Source organism: Setaria viridis, chromosome 3 (genome assembly GCF_005286985.2).
Source record: "Setaria viridis chromosome 3, Setaria_viridis_v4.0, whole genome shotgun sequence".
NCBI lineage: Eukaryota > Viridiplantae > Streptophyta > Magnoliopsida > Poales > Poaceae > Setaria > Setaria viridis.
This window is the reverse complement of record NC_048265.2, coordinates 47,003,620-47,019,045: the sequence shown is the minus strand read 5'-3', so window position 1 is coordinate 47,019,045 and position 15,426 is coordinate 47,003,620. Positions and strand designations below refer to the sequence as shown.

Sequence of the window (15,426 nt, the reverse complement as noted above, 5' to 3'; positions counted from 1 at the left end):
GTAGACCTGCAGCATATTTTTTAAGACCAAATTTTGAATCTAAGACTCCACTGGTTAATTAACGATAGGCTGATTTCGTTTTTTCCCCCCGATAAAATGGAATGCAAAGCCCGGAGCGGCGGAGGGATTACGCCCGCGATGACCTGCTTGAGGCAGGATTACGCGCCAACTAATGGCGTCCCGCGGCCCGCGTCACGAGAGGAGAGAGAGAGAGAGAGAGAGAGCAATGAGATGAACGGTACACCTCGGTGCGAGGGCTCCCAACGGCAACCCAAAGCCGGCGTCAGCGATCCTCGATTTGAATCGACGGCGGTCGGCGGCTCCGTCCGGCTCCCAAGTTTCAAGCTGGCCCGGTGTCCCCCGCCGCTAGCCGGCCTCCATTCCTCGCCGCCGGCCGCGATTCCCACCTCCAGCGCGGCGGCGCTTCACCGAGGTACGGGTGGACAAGTTCGATTCCGTTTGTCGCCTTCTTACTCCCCGTCCACTCGCGCCCCCCGCCTCCCGCTCCCTGTCCCTCGTCACCGGCGTCCACGCCATCGCCCCTTCCCGCGCCGGTGCCGTCGCCGCCGCCGCACCGCGCCCCCCACCCGAACCCTAAACCCTAACCTCCTCCACCCGCCGCCGCCGCCGCCGCCGCCGCCTGAACACCGCGCCGCTCGCTCGCTTGATAGAGTTGCTGAGGATTTTCCCGTGTCGCGCAGGATGGTGATGAGGGGGCTCGGCGTCGGCGTCGCCCCCCGCCGCGCTCCGGCGGCGGGTCCTTCATCCGGTGGAGACGAGAACGAGCCACCTGGCGTGTCGAGCGCCGCCGCCTCCCGGCCTCCTCTCCGCGCCATCCAGCCGCGGCCGGCGCCGGCCGCGAGCAGCCGGAAGCTGCAGTGGCCGGCGCTGACGCCCAGCAGGGGTCCTGGGGCTCGGGCGGCGGCGGGCAAGGCACCGGCGCGGCGGAGCGCCTCCCATGCGCCGGCGAGGAGCTTGAGGAAGCCGGCGCCGAGGTTGGGGCTCGCGACGACGGGGGCGGCGAGTTCTGGGGAGGCGCTGCCGCCGTTCAAGGTCCGAGAGGCCATCTCTTTCTGGGAGGAGAACCGCCACAATGTGCAGGTGATTTGCATCTACTGCTGTTACCCCTGTCCTATTTTTTTAAATTATTGTTGAGGCTTTTCAATACAATTTTTCAACTCATATATAACCTTACTACTTTGAAAGACTACATAGATTAAACATACAACAGAGATACAAAAGACAGGAAAACTCATAGGATTTGGTGTTACTGCAAGTTTGAGGGTCAAACATTCAGTCTTCTTCCCAATGGAGGAGTCTCCCTCATTCTCTATATTCATCAACTTGTTATTCTCCTCTCCATCATCATCCCTGCAATTTGCCCTTCCATGTTGCATCTCAGTTATATTTATGCACCTGGAGATGCCACATTGTATTGAGCACATCAACCCACTAACTTCTCGTGTGATATGTTATGAATTTATGTATGCTCTTATGTTATACACCAACTGATCATCCATTGTGGTGATAATGAAAAGGAGGAAAACAAAATCTTAAATATTAGGCTATCTGATTTTATGGACAGGATGCTTTGTCTATGTCGCAACAACATGACTCGGATGCCCTTGCAAAGATAGACAGCTGTTCTGATGAAGGTTCTGTGAGGAACACAGAGGAGATATTAAGCCTGCAGCTGGAGTTGGACATGCTTAAAACAATTCTCATGGAAGAGGTAAAAGCCCGTGCAGAAGCTGAGGACAGGGCAGCTGCTTTAGGTGATGAGCTGAAAGCAGCAAATTTTCATGTCCTTGAAGCTTGCAGGCAGAAGGAAGCCACAGAAAAGGATATGGAAACTGTTGAATCGAATTTGATTGATGTGATAAAAGAATTGAATGAGCTGCAGAAAAATAATTTCCAAAGCCCAGTGTTTCCCAAGAAGATGGATATGGAAACCTCCAGGTTAAACAGTGCGCCTGACACCCATTGTCGCAATGAATATGTACCCTATGAAGATCCCAAAATGCAAACTTTGAAGTGCTTAGATAGTGAAGATTCACCTTTGGGTACAAAGCTGAAAAGAATGCAGGCTTCACTTGAGAAAGCACGCAACTTCAATACAAGATACCAACAGGATCAGGCATCTCGCGGTTGTGCTGAGCAAGAAAATGATGAAGTATGTAGGGAAGTGATATTATCCTTAACAGAACAACTTTTTTCAGTCCAACTGCAGCTAAATGCCAGTAAGAAAAATGAGCTGCTGGCCAGACAAAACCTTGATGAAATTCGCAGAATAGAGTTTTTGTTGGATGAATCCATTGAAGCACTTGTGCAGAAGGAGGTTCTTGAACAAAACTATGTTTCTTTGCTAAGGGGGATGGAAGAAGAGATCTGTCAGCTAAAGTCACAGCTAAACCAGTCAGACAGATGCTACGAAGTTAGACTGAAAGAACTGGAGATAAAAATGCAAGAATTGAAGGTTGAGGCTTCAGCATCACTTGCTTCATGGAATAAAGAAAGAGAGGTAACTGTTTGAAATGCAATTAGGCTTGCTTCATTGGAGTTTTGGTCTTTCAAAGAGTTTTGTTTTCTCTGAACAACAAATTATCTCCTTTTTTTATCAGTTTGTTTTTCGAAAAATTAACTTGTCTCTGTCCAGTGAGGAAGGGTTTTCTATACTTATGTTCCGCTTGTAGGAATGTGGTTTTAATGTGCAAAATGTGACAGCTAATATGACAGTGGCTTATGATGTTTTGTAGAATTTGTAGTAAAATGATGCCCTCTTTGGCTCATCTGTTTTTTCTTCCCCATGCTTGCATTGATTTAAACCATATTCATTGTGTCCCCTTGCTTTCATACAAAGTTGTCAAAGAACTCAATGGTACCTATGGCATATGTTAGCATTCTTTGGTCACTTTACTTGAACTTTCCATCCGAAAGCAAAAGTGAACCTACTTATACTGTTTGTATTCTTTTTTCTGTATAATCCTTTCTTTCCTTTTCTTTTTGCAGATAGCGGAGCAGAGGAAGGCATATGTTGAACAGAAGAATGAAGAAGTCAAGATCTTGGAGTTGTCAAATGAGGATCTTAAGGTTGATGTATGTGAATATGAAAAAAAGGTGAGCCTGCCACATCTTCTGCTTTGTTAGTTTTAATTAGTCATTTTTCTCTCTTTCTCAAAAATGCCTTTTTTTTTTGCTATTTCTCCCAAGGTGAACATCATGAAGGAAGAAGCAGAACATCAAAGGAGGCAGCAAGGAAAAATAGAAGTAGAGCTGCAGAATGTCAGACAACAATTGCGAGCTGTGACATCCTCTGGGAAAGCAGGGAGCTTCCTGGAAGATGGAATAGTTGATTTAGCCGACGCAACCAGGTTTGCATGGTTGTGAACTTTGTTACCAATCATCTATGTAAGTAGATGAAAGGCAACAGCGTAACACTCACCTTGAATCTCTTTCAGGTTCCAGAGTGATATGAATAGTGAGCTATCGGGTGCTCAGGAGGGTAGAATATTTCAGAGAGAGGTCTCTGTTGAGCCAGCTCCTCAAGTGGAGCACCCAAATGAGCCTTTTTCAAATGAGTACATGCAGGAGGTTGACCAGTCAGATGTAGAGATGGAAAAGGCACAATCATCAGATATGGATTACTGGTCAGAGAACTCAAAGTTTGAGCACCCCAGTGCATGTGAGGAGCTGGAGCAGATCAGTGCAAGTAAGCAGCCTGTGTTATTTGGCAGTGGTGCATGTAGTGATCAGTCCCTGCCAGCTGTGGAGTCAGTGATTGAAGTTCTGAAGGTGAATGAGTTGCCTCCAGTTGCCCCAGTGCGGCCCAACGATCCAGTGAACTACATGAGGGCCCCTTCTGATGAGCTGAAGAGGCTCAGAAGCAGGAATCACTATGAGGGGCATAGAACAGCAACAGACAGGAGATTCTGGTCCATTGAGCAGCAGGACTTATACACCTCCATATACAGTAGGGCGAAATTGTTTGATATGAAGTGGATAGACTGGGAACACATTGATAGCATTGATCAGTTTGCTTGTGTCAGGGAGCAATGTGCCCATCTGGGGCTTGAGCAGATCATGAGTTATCATTGTGATTGGAACAGTGAGCTGATTAAGCAATTTTACTCCACAGTTCACATCAGCGCCGACAAGAGCTCCATGACTTGGATGGCAGATGGCAGGAGGATCACTACCAACAAGTGAGCATGGGAGGAGAGGTTTGGCATTCCTGGTGGTGTGCAGACTGAGATTCACTCGCAGTTTTTGCTTGATGATGATGACAAGAGGGTCCTGTACACTGATGCAGAATGGACGCTTGGCCAAATCAGCGGCCTCTCTCCTTTGCCTAGCATAGCCAATAAGATTATTAGGACGACCATCTATCCCAAGACTGGAAATACACTTCACGCACATAACTGGAACCTCCTACATCATATTGTGGAGCAGCATCCATTTGACATCATTGCTTTGATCTTTGGTGAGATAGAATTGCTTATTTCGGATCGCAATCGCACTAAGGACCTGCTGTTATATGCACCATACATCATGGGGATGATTATGGGAGCTTTTGAATATGATGGACCTAGAGAATCCAGGCACCATTCCTACAAGCCTAGGCATTCCTACAAGCTGAAACGGACAAGAAGAGTTAGTCGTCCACCAGCATCTTCAGTAGCTGCACCTTCTGAGCAACCTCCTTCAACATTTCAGCCAGAGGTTGAGGCCCATGTTGATGCAGACCACCACCGCCAGTTCAAGGCAGCCGGACATCGGCCCCAGGGAGAGGGAGAGGCAGTCAAGGAGCAAACCGTGCTAGCTCAGGCTATCACACGCACGGATCTCCTTCAGGTTGTTGATGATAGACTCAGGCCCATAAGAGATTCATTAACAAGCATGGAGGGCAGGATTGGCAGAATTAAGGGTGGACACGCTCTCCCGGTGCAGCATACTACTCCAGCTCAGATCCCAGCTCCACACTCCTTTCTGGCGCCATCCCTTCAGGCTACTACTCCGGCTCCAGCAGTTTCGTCTTCCAAGCTGTCCAGCAGGATGCACACTCACAATTCCAGTGTCTCAGCTCAACCAGCTCATATGAGCCCATGTCCTTTTAGTCAGCCAGTTCTTGTGAGGCCAAGTCCTTTTAGTCGCTTTCCTTGGTATCAAGGGAAGAAGTGATGGGTACGTACACGATGGCTATCTTGCACTCATAATCTCAGTTATTTTGTGTGTATATATATATATATATCTTGGACTTCCCTGTACATTCTTGTATAAGGAAAGACCTTGCTTATCCTATGTCATGTGCTGAGGTTGAGACTTGAGAAATTAGCACTATGATGACAAGCACCTGTGCTGATTTTCTGTCCAATGTGCACCCAGGGTTGATGATGTTTTAGGCTTCGCCCTTGAATCTTTTGTTCTCCACTGTTGAATCAGATGTATGAAGTTGGTTTAATCTCATTTCTGTGGATTTTGTTTGACAAAATAGGCATGGAGCAGAAGGCAATCGGAGATTGGGCGGCATGGCAGCAGAGATCTTGCTCCCTGGATGAAGGCCTGCCCAGACTACTGCTGCTGATGCCATGAGCCCGATCTATCGGCTAGCTTATAATTGCATAATGCAACCGATTCAACCAGACAAAAGGAGGCAAGTAAACATGGACAAGCTGAATATTACAGATTAAACTGAGGCAACAAACTTCTGGTGGGATGTTAATTGCATTGATTCTGTCTGAAAGGATTTATCTATTTCGTACCCACCATTAGGTAGGAACAACCAAGCAGAGTACATCAGCAGGAATGTATGATGTGCCGGCGCAAAGTCCACGGATGAATATTATTTCTACAAAAATACACACTTAAAGGTTCCATGATTTCATCAAGTGAGAAAACAATATGCCACCAACCATTGAAAAAACCACCAAACAGATCAAAAACAGCTAGGATTTAAGGATAAGGCGTAACAAACTATAGAATTCCATCATATGCCTCCGGTTGGTTGCGAGGGTTGACCAGCATATATTGGTTGTGAGGGTTGACCAGCATATATCTATATACACACATCAGGACATGGAAATCCTCCACAAATGGAGCAATCCAAGCTTCTCCATTAACCATCGGGATTCAAGATGGCAACGAGTGATTTGTGCTTGAATGTCCCTGATGCAACGTTTTGGTTGAGCCTCCAGTCCTAGCCAAACCCCAGGTATGCTGCGTCACTTGTTTCTGTTTCTTTTCTTAAGCTCTGATGCTCTCCTATAACCGCCGCTATAAACTCTCCATTTACTCTTGCTTTGCTTTGTCATCCTTGCAAAAAGGTAAATATTTACTAAATTAGGGTATGATCTCTTTCTTCTTAATACAAAGATGTGCAGCTCTCCTGCTTGTTCAAGAAAATTATAGGGTTTTCTTTACACAATGGAAACGAAATTATCTGACTTCAGCCTCCATGGGAGCGAGGCATCAGTCCAACTTATCACAAACTGCAGCTCTAGGCTACGATGATCACACATCCTTGGTGAAATAAAACGTAACCAGACCTTTATTACCATCTCCTTGTGCTCATTACTCCACTGAAGTAATGCCCAAAATCTGAACCAATATGACTCCTCGCAATTCTATAATAAGCACATAAGAAACCTGTGATGGTGTCCTCCTGAACTGATGCTGTTTGAATCATCAGCATGAACTAGGCGGCTTTGAATCTAGAGAAAATAGACACAGAAATTTGCCTCAACGAGGACTTGAACTTGAGTGCTCTTACTTTAATTTGCCTCAACATTAACTCAGATGACACAAACTCCAGTTATGACAAAAATGATCAGCTTGCATGAAAAAATTCAAAAATAAACATCATTGTTCACAGATGCTTTCCTCAAAGAGAATCCTCTTAGTCAGTTTATACTACATAAGAATGATCTTTTTAACCAGTATGTAGCGCCTTCACAATTTCGCACCATGCATATTACGGCTCTCCTTTTGGCTCATATACGGGACCTTCATTAAAAAGTTGAAAATTTTCGTGTAGATTTCCGGACCAACTGGCCTAAACAACTATACTATATATTATGCAATAATAAGCTTCATATTTGAATTCATGGCCACTAGAAGAGATACAAAGCAACAGAAGGTTGTGCTCTCTACCAATGGGGGTATGTTTCGTGGAAATTGATGCCAGGTTTCAATGTTAATTAGCTTTGTGCTACTAATATTAGTTTTTATTTCAACACTGAAATAATTCGTTGCATCTTTCTATTGGCATATTCCCGGTATATTACAAAAATGCTAACCATTGTTCATTCATCTTCCCTCTGATTAAGCAAGTTTGGTTCTACCCATGTTATCTTCCTCCATAGCCCAATCAAGGTGACTTACATGGGCAGCAATATTCTTCAGTTATATATTCAAACTACTCATATATATGGAAAGCATTCTTGAAGCTCAAATGTGGCATTCAAGCTAACTCAAATTACTATCTAGTCCTGGAATCCTAGGATTCAACTCTATAGGGTTGTTTGGACTTGAGACCTAGCTTCTTTGGATCCCTGCATTAGTAGTGAAGCCCAAAATTTTCTTCTCAAGCTGACTCATTCTTTCATACCAACATGTTGGTTATGGTTTATTTCCTAACAGGTTATAATGTAAATCTTCTTGATTGTAATTGGTAATCAATCTCCTAATTCTATTAGAAAAAGACATGTTTGATGCCTTCCCAGTGTTTTGTTCCAGTTGTCTAACTTCTTGGCAATTGAGGACTATTTTGCGAATTTTGAAATATCTGCAAGTTATGTGCATATTTCCTTAACATCAGAATAAATCGTGGGACGATTATTTAAGATGTTTCATGGGTGCAAGTACTATATCAACGTGTTTTTCTTTGAAGTACTAATCTGTAATTTGACACTAACCATTTTCTTGATTATGTACCTTCAGGTGAGAACAGTTAACATCTCTTCGGGCTCACAGGTTATCAGATTTTTCTATACTCGGTATTTTTACTACTGGTATATATAACATGGATCTGCCAGAAAATAAGTTACGAGGATACATCCAGGATAATGGCAAACCAATGTGGACAGCACATAACAATCACAATATGAGGTACTTCAAAGAAGACGAGATAAAAATAATCACTAATAACTACAACACTCTCCTTGGGAAAGGAGCATTTGGAGAAGTTTATAAAGGGGTTCTTGATGATAGCAGTCCAGTTGCTGTAAAGAGGTATATCCATAATGTAAAAGAGAACTTTGCTAAAGAAGTGATTGTCCATTGCGAAATAAATCACCGGAATGTAGTTAGGCTCATTGGTTGCTGCATAGGTGAAAAGGAACTAATGATGGTGACTGAATATATCTCCAGAGGAAACCTCAGCGATATTCTTCACTGCAGTGAAACTTCCATCTCTTTGGAAACAAGATTGGGCATTGCTATAGGGTGTGCAGAAGCATTAAGCTACATGCATTCACAAATGTATGGCCAAGTCATCCATGGAGACATTAAGCCTGCCAACATACTTCTCGATGAAAATCTTAACGCAAAAATATCAGACTTTGGGATATCAAAGTTACTTTCAACCGATAATACCTTATACACTACTCATGTAATAGGGAGTATAGGGTATATGGATCCTTTGTTTGCTCGAAGCGGACGTCTCACCTCGAAGAGTGATGTTTATAGTTTTGGAGTTGTTCTCTTGGAACTCATTACTAGAAGAAAGGCTGTCGATGAAGGTAAAATTAGCCTCACTGAAAACTTTACTCAAGCTCTAGCAAAAAGAAAGAAGATACGCGACTTTTATGATGTGAAAGTTTCACATGACAACAATTTGAGGATTCTTGATGGGATTGCGAAAGTAGCAGCAAAATGCTTAGCAATGGACATAGAGAAACGTCCAGAAATGAAAGATGTTGCAGAACACCTTCGGAAGCTTAGAAAGGCTCAGTATGAGTCACGAGAAAACATAGCTTTGTTTGGCTGGGTATGGAGAAGCAAACAAGCATTTCAAATTATGGTTCCTACAGACAAAATGGATCAAGTTCTCATTGAAGAGGTACAAGCACAGAAAGCTGGTGAAGTAGATATAAATGTGCACAATATCACAGCAATGAGAGAAGGGAGCCCAAGGTATCACAGCTTTAGTTCATTGCAAGAGCAAGAATTGGAAGAGCTGTTGAGATCATCTGCCGAGGTTCTTGGGAAAGGTAAATATGCAAGCACATACAAGGCCGAGTTGGATAACTCCACGTTGGTTGTAAAGAGACTGAAGATTGAGGGTGTGCCAGAGGCAGTGTTCAAGAAACGGATAGCAGCAATAGGAGCAATTGAGCATGAGCTTATAGTCCCACTACGTCGATACTATTTAAACAAGGACGAGAAGGACGCACTGCTGGTGTATGATTATTTTCCCATGGGTAGCCTATCTTCAAATCTTCATGGTAACATATTGATCATGAGTTGGATCTACACTAACGGACTTTGATTTTAACAATTATGCAGTAATTCATGTCAAGATCCAAAATACAAATCACCAAGAAATTTTGCATCTATTTGCTGTTAATTTAATGAACTATACATCCCACCTCCATATGTGTTTGGCATGTGTTCACAATTGAACCCTGAATTTTAGCTATGTGTTTGACATGGAAATTGGTATTCTCATCGCTTCTTGCATACAAGTATATATGGTCTACATGGTGACACATATCATGCATGTATACCTGAAGTTAATATTTTATTTATTAACAATGTCAGAAATAGGAAATTTAGAATTATATATTGGTGTACTTTGGAATAGATTTTTATAATGACAGATGCGGGTAACTTAGATAGATTCAGGGGTTTACTTTAGATTATTAATAATGTATACTTCAGATAAATTCTTAATAATGACAAATGTTGATAATTTAGATGCAAATTTAGGGGGTTACTTTAGATTTATTTTTATAATGGTATAGGTGGATAATTTAGATGAAGATTATGGAGTTAATTTAGGTTATGTTTATAATGACATAGGTGGATAATTTTGATTTTTTTTGAAAGATTTTTTAGGATTTAACTTCCTTTTCTAGTGTGTCTTGTGAGGATTAATACGGAGGCTCCAATTAGTAATAATAATACATATTTTGTTTGAGTGAAAGGCTCTGTTGCAAAAATATTTTGTATGTGGTTTATGTTATGCCACGATTGTGCAGTTGAAAATCATGCTGTATTCACGCAGAAATATTTTTTTTTCCAGGAATAACTTGGGAGACTCGGTCAGCCATTGCACTATCTGCAGCTCGTGCTGTTGCATACATCCACTCAACCAATGCTACAGCATCCCACGGCAACATCAACTCCTCGAACATTCTTCTTACAGGGAGCTATGAGGCACGTGTCTCAGAACACGGCCTCAAGACTCTTGTCAGTTCCCCAACATCAATTACCAACAACGACATTGCACAAAAGGATGATGTGTACAGCTTCGGTATCATACTTCTTGAGATGCTCACAGGCAAGTTGTCAATCAAAAGATTCAATTCCCAGGAGCCAGATTTGCTCGATTGGATTCTATCAGTCCCAGATGAGCACTGGGCAGCGCAAGTATTCGATAAGAAGCTCCTTACAGAGAACAGTTCTGCAGAGATGGTTCAGGTTGCCAAACTTGCAATTCATTGCTGTGAGAAGAAACCTACCTTGAGGCCAGTGATGTCAGAAGTTGCTCAACAGATTGAGGAAATACTAGGTTCTAAAGCTGGGGATAGGCAGCTTACCACCGGGCGGAGCTAGGCCCGCGCAGTGAAAGTTTCTGAGTTATAATAGCGCAGAGTTGTAGCAGCTAGGTCATGCCTGTTTAACTCTAGCAAGCCAACGTCAAGTCTTTTTTTTAAAAGAACTAAGCAAGAGCACCGCTACGTTACTATGTAAGTCTCCTTGCAATAAGCACAGCAAGCAGCACGCCGCCACACAATCCGTTGGAAGTCTCCATTTCGACTCTTGCCCTTCGTTCTTTTCTTCATCAACGCCTAAATTTACAGCTGCTAGTCTGTTGTATATCTTTCCATTTTTTACGGATACGGCTTTCCACTCGCTGACTGCCACTCCCTACGGCCAACACGTACCCGTCGCCAGCCTTCACCCTTCCACCGCTCTGAGCTCGCCGCCCTCTACCCTTCCACCGGACAGCTGAGCCAACTGTGCAATTACTGTAGCAACCGGCCCACGCAGAGGGAGAGCCACTGGCGGACCCAAGTGTTGGCCAACGTGGGCCATGTGCCGATCTTTCAGTATCTAGTAGCATTCACTGCTGCGCAGTAATAACGATTTAGAGCAGAGCATGCAGCCAGCACAACAATCAGCATGCATGCACCAAGGCAGTCAGCAACAACAGACTGAAACTCTTCAAGCGCCTGAGCTTGAGCACCCACACGGCCATGTAAAGCAGTGCACCACCACTTGGCACACGTCCAAATCCTGTCCCAAATTCTATCAATCTACAGAGGTATATAGCTTGTGGAAACAATGCGATATAAATACTTGAAATTCCATAATTACAGTATATGTGTTGGGCACAAGGTACACGTGTTGGGCACAAAGCGTGTTTGGTTGCATGCACCGCATGTACGATGTGTATATGGATATGATTCTGGATGGTGACATTAAACCAATTTATTTGCTTTAAATATTTGGGGAAAAGGAAATATGTTTAATTTAAAGAAAAAGTTTAAAAAGATCCTTTTTTAAATACTCTAAAAAGTCGGGATATTATAAAGGGTCTCAACCTCGGCATCATCCCGACTTTGCGTCTTCTGCTACATCAGCTCGAGGGGATCAACCTCGGCGTCATCCTCGACTTTGCCTTCGCTACATCGGTTCGAAGGGCTCACCCTCAGCATCGCCATCTACCTCGCCATCACTACATTGCGTCAAGGGGCCCGCCGTCAGCCTCGAGGTGATGGTCATCACCAACTTCACATATGATTCAACCTCGGCCACCACCACTACTTCTACTAGATGTGAAGCTTCTCTCACGAACACCAGCCAGGAGTGGCTAGGGGTGTACTGGAAGACCAGTCCATCATAATTGTCCGGCGCTCGTGAGAGAAAGTTCGAAGATGTTGCAGCTACCATCAGCGACGACTACTTCAGCTACATCGGCTCTTGAAGCAAGGCCCACCGATCGAGGCTTAGGAGTAAAGCCGCATGCAGATCGAAGCTCATCGTCTAAGGCACTTGGAGGCATAGTATGTGGAGTTGGCACATGTAAACTCAAGAGTGTGCGTGCTCTTTTTTCCCATTAGGTTTTTGGGATGGAGTTTTTAGCGAGGCGCGCACGGGTAGGTTGCAAAGGGAATTCTTTTGTGGTTGGAGTTTGAGTCGCCGGCCTCTTTTAACAAGAGCAACTATTAAGTCTTGTTGTGCCAGCCAAGACTGAATAGCTGAGGGGCTATACTGTGGGGTGCGCCTTATAAGGCTTAAGGTTAGGGACACCCTTTGTATAAAAGAGGTCTGAAATAGGGGTCTAAGGGATTGTTTGTGAGGTTTAGAGATTTAGTTGTAAAGTCCGAGGCTTGGAGAAGAGGATTTTTGGTCATTTTTTCATTTGGCTCATTTGTTCACTTGGCTAGTTTTCTTCTTTTCTCCTTCTCTCTGTTATCTTCGGGATTTAATCCCAACACGCATGCTGCTGCTGCTGTTGCCTCTACAATTACATGCTGTTTCAGAAGTTTGGAAAGGCTGATGACTGCATCTACATATACATGGATCGTCGTTGATCGGCTAGAGTGCTGTTCAAGCCCAATGCAGCAGCATAGCATAGATCTCTCCTACCACTTGGCTGGTGCAACACGATACTGATGAGGTAATAGTCTCAAGGACGACATGGAGGAGAGGCATGACGGTGATGAACCGAGAATATAAGATTAAATTAAATGATATAGTATCTCCTTGTCGTATCATTATATTGGACAACCACTTGAGGAATGAAATACAAACTAACAGCTAGCTTAGCTGAATTTTCTTCATCGCGGTCAGACCCCAGCGTCCTCGCATGCCGAGACTGTACGATGGGCACGTACAATGCGTCTTTTCGCTCCGTCTGCGTGATGTATTTTTTGAAAAAAAACTCCCCACCTAGACGGAAGGCTCGTCGTCTCGTGAGACGATGGGAAAGGCTCGTGGCCCGAGGCTGAGACGCTGGCTCTAGCAGCGTTGTACGGTCCGCCTTACCGACTCGACGACACGCGGAACCCGTGCACGCTCGGTTCTAATTTGAACGCATTAAACACCTTGCAGATGACTCTTGTCTGCGGACTGTACGACCTGTCTTTGTTGTCCGTATGTTAGATTCGAAACTCTCACAGACAACCCTCCGTCTATGAAAAGCTGTCGTTTGTTAATAACTATTTCTTATCCAAATTAATCACTATGTGCCAAACAAATTGCGTCGTCGGTCAATCCTTTGTGCTGTATCCTCTCCATGTCAAAAATTGTAAGGGTCACGCAACCTAAGATTAATTTAAATATCTTAATCTTTGACCAATACTTGATCTAAGAATTTACAAGTTATCATAATACCACACTAATTCGTATCATTTGATTCCCATATGGAATCACTTCCATAAATTTTATGATTATATATATTACAATATATCACACTCTATTCTAGAAGAGATTGGGGATGATGTTTTTTGCTAGCTGTTGATGAGTCGAGAGATGTTTCTTGGAAAGAACAAATGACAGTGGTCTTAAGATATGTAGATACATGTGGAATTGTTAAAGGGAGATTTTTTTGGTCTTGTTCATGTGAATGAAACAAATTATGCAAGTCTCAAGTCTGCTATTGATGCATTATTTGCTGATCTTAAGTTAAGCTTAAAGCAAGTTAGAGGCCAAGGATATGATGGTGCTAGCAATATACGAGGTGAGTTCAACAACTTGCAATCATTGATCATGAGAAAAAATAGTTCAGATTATTATATATGTTCACTATTTTGCTCACCAACTCCAATTAGTCCTTGTGGCCATTGCCAGAAAGCATAAAGGGGTTAGTGAATTTTTTTACTATGATTTCTATCTTATTGAATGTGGTGGGTGGATCATCTAAGAGAAGGGACATGATTAGAGATATTAATCTTCAAGAAATGAGTAAAGCATTAGGTTGCGGGTAGCTTCAGACCGGGACAGGGTTGAATCAAGAGCAAAGTCTTCAAAGATCTGGAGATACTCGCTGGAGTTCCCATTATAAATCTCTCAAAAGTTTGGTTGACATGTTTCCTACAGGTACTAGAAATTGTGGGAAAAGATAAAAAAGATTGGAAAATTAGAGATCAAGCATCAAACCTTCTACGATACTTCCAATCTTTTGACTTTGTCTTCCATTTGGGTCTCATGTTGACTATATTAGAAATCACAAATACCTTATCATTAGCATTGCAATGGAAGGATCAGGACATAGTGAATGCTATTAAATGAAAGTGTTGGCGCTAGAAATCAGCTGATCGAATTCCCAGCGTCGGACACACGACCCGGAAGAATCTGCTTAGCTCCTGTTCGGGTGATTGCCCTGGTGCGGTTCGCGCGGCGTGCCAGCCAATCTGACCTGTTGATTGGCAAGGAAAGAAACGTGTCAGTTCCCAGAGGTTGTGATCGGCTAAGGTTCCGATCTCGAGAAAGTTTATCAGCGAATCGGTCGATTTGCCGTAATAAAGAAATTGGCTATGATGCAGCCGATTACCGAGCAACGTTAATGAAGAAAACTGCTAGAGTAATCTAAACAACGCTACAGTAGCAATACTAGGAACAGATCTAATCGGCTATACGTAAAATTAATAGATTAAACAACGAAGTACAAGAAAAGCCGAAATTACCGATTCCTAGCTGGATAACTAGTGATAAAACCAGAACAACAGGTAAAACCTAGAATTCTAGTAAATATCGATAACTGATGAATAAATCTAAACGAAACGACAGCGATGCGCCCGAAGTTAAAACTTAGAATTTACTCGATAAGCGGAACTTACAAGATCGGCCGGAGGTCAAGTTGACGCAGCCCCGCCAACCCGTACGAATTCGTGAAAAAGAAGAAAAGTGTTGGCGAAGTCGCCTGCTTGAAAGTAAGTACGAGGAAATAGTAGTTTGTTGTATTGAGTTGATGATGATTACAGATCTACAAGGGTGGCTATTTATAGCCCCGTACAAACGACTTCTTATCCGACTAGAACTCTATCCCTAAACTTAAACAGAAAACGAATATTTACAAGTACGATTCATACTAGGTCGATTATCACGCGCTTCATGGGCTGATTCCCTCTTCATCTTCATAATCCTTTTTAGGCCCACACCGGCCCAACTATTCCAGCCTCCTAATCGGCCGATCATCTCATCGGCAAGGGACAACCGATTAGGACCCACACGTCGGGGCTCAGACTACTCTGACCCTGG

At 43.5% G+C, this 15,426-nt stretch overlaps 1 protein-coding gene across 2 annotated transcripts; it reads left to right on the top strand.

Moving 5' to 3' along the window:
• The first annotated feature begins 182 nt into the window (after positions 1-182).
• Positions 183-10,981, top strand: LOC117848631 (uncharacterized). Of its 2 annotated transcripts, XM_034730113.2 has the most exons (7): positions 183-433; positions 702-1,101; positions 1,586-2,521; positions 3,010-3,117; positions 3,211-3,371; positions 3,459-5,181; positions 5,492-6,208. In XM_034730113.2, the coding sequence occupies exons 2-6, from the start codon at positions 703-705 to the stop codon at positions 4,204-4,206; spliced, it is 2,352 nt and encodes a 783-aa protein (XP_034586004.1). In that variant the 5' UTR covers positions 183-433; position 702; the 3' UTR covers positions 4,207-5,181; positions 5,492-6,208. The 2 variants fall into 2 exon arrangements, with proteins under 2 accessions (XP_034586004.1, XP_034586005.1); XM_034730114.2 differs by lacking the exons at positions 183-433; positions 702-1,101; positions 1,586-2,521; positions 3,010-3,117; positions 3,211-3,371 and adding exons at positions 7,936-9,440; positions 10,241-10,981 and having other exon boundaries at positions 4,202-5,181.
• Positions 10,982-15,426: the final 4,445 nt, after the last annotated feature.

Bases quoted from the DNA above. Each gene is read 5' to 3' on its own strand.
- LOC117848631 (XM_034730113.2), top strand. From the start codon at position 703: ATGGTGATGAGGGGGCTCGGCGTCGGCGTCGCCCCCCGCCGCGCTCCG. The intron at 1,102-1,585 runs GTGATTTGCATC...TTTTATGGACAG, and splicing joins AGAACCGCCACAATGTGCAG to GATGCTTTGTCTATGTCGCA. The intron at 2,522-3,009 runs GTAACTGTTTGA...TTCTTTTTGCAG, and splicing joins CATGGAATAAAGAAAGAGAG to ATAGCGGAGCAGAGGAAGGC.